The sequence below is a fragment of the Argopecten irradians genome, unplaced genomic scaffold, assembly GCF_041381155.1.
Source record: "Argopecten irradians isolate NY unplaced genomic scaffold, Ai_NY scaffold_0018, whole genome shotgun sequence".
Lineage (NCBI taxonomy): Eukaryota > Metazoa > Mollusca > Bivalvia > Pectinida > Pectinidae > Argopecten > Argopecten irradians.
This window is the reverse complement of record NW_027187485.1, coordinates 3,787-7,729: the sequence shown is the minus strand read 5'-3', so window position 1 is coordinate 7,729 and position 3,943 is coordinate 3,787. Positions and strand designations below refer to the sequence as shown.

The following is a 3,943-nucleotide window of genomic DNA, read 5'->3' as shown; positions in this document are numbered from 1 at the left end:
CCAAGGATGTAATACCGTCAAGTCAGACGACATCTCAAACACATTGAGCTACTTGAAAATCGGTGTTTTGCCAACTTCGGCAAACTAAAGTGTGTAAGCGTGCGTCAGCTTCGCCTCGCTGCACAATAACGGTCACCGAGTTCACACATGTGGCCGTGTACAAATTCTTTATGTTATTACGCTATATATTAACTTTTAGCAAAATTGAATATATATTTAAAGTTCTGATCTGATTAAATAAAATTATCTCTGAAATTTACTTTGTTTGTCATGTTTATTTTTACACTAAAATATATTGAACTTTTTTTGTCGTCGCGGATGAATAATTCTACCTTACGTGAAGCGTCACCATTCGCTGTTCAAATGAGTAAGCTCCTCCCACTTTTGACCGACTTTTATTGAATAATTACGTCACTTTCAAATGACGATTTTATTGCATAAAATATAAATAAAAAGTCGTGTGAGTGTAAATATAGGGATTGGATTTCGTTTTTATGTTAACCATGCTTGTATGGAGCAATTCATCTAAGAATATATTCAATATGGGGCGCTAACGCGCCCCATAGAATATATTCTTAGAGGAATTGCTCCATACAAGCATGGTTAACATAAAAACGAAATCCAATCCCTATATGATTCTGAAATAAAAGATAGTAGTGATTTTTAAAACGAAACTTTTTTCATAAAAATAAAACAATTATGATTATCAGCATGCAAAACTGTAAATAATATTAATAGTTTGTGATTTCTGAAGCATAGAAAATTAACATTTTACTTGTTACCATTTACTTCCTTCCATTCGTATTATTTTTTAAACCCGATATCTTACATTGCAATACTGAATGAAAGCATATAGCTAGGGAAAGGAGGTCAACACCTTTTAGCAAATGCAATTATTTTTAGATTCACTTGTTGACAGTAACCTTAAAGAACGTAAATATGTACATGTAACTCGAGTTTTGGTCTTAATGTACAAACAAGTTGCTCTCCTTCGAAAAAAAGAGAGCAATACCTGGGCGGGCAATATGTATGAAAAATAAAGACAACAAAACATCAATGATAGCAACTTTAATTAGAAATGCATATTACACAAATGTTGTGATATTGGAACAAATACCAATAGTATTTGTATCTTAACAAACTAACCCAACCCCCTTTCCTCTGGTACTTAGATTTCAGAACAAATGCCATACAGGTATATACATTTATTTTGCCACTTATTATTCGCGTTTATAATAGCTAGTTTAAACCTTTGAAAATAAAACAATATACTTAGATTTTGGAACAAATGCCAATGCTGAAAATGAATTTTGCCACTAACTATATTTTACATGTATGGAAATAAACTAATATACCTAGATTTCGGAACAAATGCCTATACTGAATTTAATATGTAGTTTTCCAGTAACTAAAAAACAATTAAGTTTCAGTGCATTTATTAGTAAGTTATTACATTTTGAATGGTCACTATTTTTATACCCTAAGTTCATTTGTAAATCAAACACTATGATAAATGTCCGATACAACATTTTAACAAAATACCTTCTTTCTTTTATCCATAAGTTTTTCAAAGCCATTTAAGACATGTTAATAATGCATATCTAATTTGTCACTAACATGTATAAAAATAAAATGAACTAATTCTATTTAAGAACACATGCCTAATAACTACACACATGGAATCAAACTAACACTACTTAGATTGCAGGATATATGGCAATTTACTGAATATCTATTTTGCAACTAACTACATTTTACATGTATGAAAATAAACTAATATACCGAGATTTAAGAACAAAATGCCAATACTAAATTTGAATGTTGCCACTAACTACATTTTACATTTATGAAATATAGTAAAATACTAAGATACACATATATCAATACTGAATGTGTGCTGTAATTGTCACTAACTACTTGTATAATAAACAAACTAAACTAATAAGATTTTAGAACAATTGGCACTGTTTAAAAGAAAAACAGTTTTTCTCTTCTTTTTCAGTCTCAATTGGTTCGTTTGCAGACAACATTTCTCATGGCATTGCTTTGGATGTTGCATCTGACTTCAATAGGAAGAAGAGCGAAGAACTTTTCATAGATGTCATCTCTGTCCAGACCAACATCTGGTAGTTTGTTTTAGCCACAAATATCTTTTGTATTTCTGGCTTAAAAATGGAAAGTTTCTTTGTAGAAGTTCCCAAATCCAGAAGAACTGTGGCACGCGCATACCAGTTGGTGTGACTTGCCCCAAATTTGTCATTGCAAGAGGGACAGCACATTACGTAGTTTCCTTGCAATATCGTGTTTAACTTCTTGTTGTGGCACGAAGGCTTGGGGCATGCCAGATATGGATCCACATCAAATAATGCTGTAATTGTGCCACTGAATACTCCTTCCTCTTCAAAATCTTCATCCTTGTCATCTTCACTATTTTCTGTCAGTTCATCTAATTCTTCATCATGATGGAGTATCTTAAAAAAATATGCATGTGTTTTTAAAACATGTAACTAGTGTGATAACTTAGCTCTTCCAAACACAAGCAAACTACTTTACACATTATATAAAAAGGTTATAGTTATACACAGGCCAATGCTGCCTTTAGTTTCATTATAAGATAAATGTATTTACTACTAAAAATATAGTTATCCTATATATTACTTGTTACCTTAATAATTGACTTCTGCTTTTTTATTGCGAAATCTTATATATATTTTTAATTTGTCTGAACCACCTAATATATCAGGATATTTACTTCACTCTGTCCATCTCTGACAGTGGTCAGTCTTTTTTTGCCTTGATATAGCATCACTTTGCATTTTTTAAAGTGCACCAGCTGACCCACAGAATATTGTTGTACGTCATCTTCCCACACAGCCAAAGTAGCTGCTCCAGAACCATCCCTTATCTTCAGTTCCTGATAAGGGATTTCCCTTCTTGATGAAACAGGGGACACCTGAAAAGTACAAGCTCAATCAATAGTCCTGTAGTTAATATAATTCAATATATGCTAACATTATCTGTATCTTTATTGAATGTATCCTTGATCCTGCTAACTGCACAGTGTATTTACAACAGATATAAGTTTTGACATATATATTTCATTAAAATAGTTTTGAATGTTTTAGTACCAACCTTGACAACTTTTCCTTTGACTGATGCATATGACGTATCAGGTGATGATAGTGCAGATGAAATTGGCTGGAGCATGACTTGCTTGTTTCCAAATAGTTCAGGTGTCTCCTTTATAATGGCATCTGGTACTTCAAAACTTTGTGTCCTTGCTACCTCTGTCCGGGAAGTAACAGCCAAATAGTTGTCTTTCATCAATCCATTAAACAGTAAAACTGCGGTTTCTTTCTTAAACTTGCTTGTGTTTTTCAATCCATACACTGTAGCAGAGATCGAGCCAGAAGTGTCGCCGCCCAGAACAACTGACATCTTTTCAGGTCCAGCAGACTGAGTACTGACGTCTCCTACTGAGAGGACCATTGCTTTCAGGGTCACATTTGTGCCCGGGGCACTAGCCTTGACTTCACTGATAGTTTGCATGATCTGAAACATTCACATCAACGCTATATATCAGTATATATTTACAAAAAAAATACACAAATATGAAATATCTTTTACTTTCATGAAATATAAAATGACAGTTACCTAGTTAAAAAATAATATACCGTAGGTAATATCAATATGCATGCATGCAAAATGTTAACAGATTTTTAATTGTAAAATGATACTCTGATTTTTATATACAAAATGTACATGTTTCTTCGGATGAAATTGCAAGATTTTATTTTACCAAAAGATATTAATGATACTCTTGCTTTTATATACATTTCTTTTGATTAAACTTTGCAGAAGAAAACTTGCATGTAAAAGTGTGTTTGGGAATGGCAGATTTAAGACAATGATTGATTGATATGGTGTTACAAAGTATACAAAA

General features: G+C 32.4%; 1 protein-coding gene across 1 annotated transcript; it reads right to left on the bottom strand.

Annotated features, from left to right (window-relative positions):
* Window positions 1-1,053: 1,053 nt before the first annotated feature.
* LOC138311361 (uncharacterized) lies at window positions 1,054-3,559 on the bottom strand. The gene is made up of 3 exons (XM_069252769.1): window positions 3,133-3,559; window positions 2,753-2,953; window positions 1,054-2,471 (listed from the first exon to the last, which is right to left on the bottom strand). Exons 1-3 carry the CDS (start codon window positions 3,547-3,549, stop codon window positions 2,034-2,036), a joined length of 1,056 nt encoding a protein of 351 aa, XP_069108870.1. The 5' UTR covers window positions 3,550-3,559; the 3' UTR covers window positions 1,054-2,033.
* Between the last annotated feature and the right edge of the window lie 384 nt (window positions 3,560-3,943).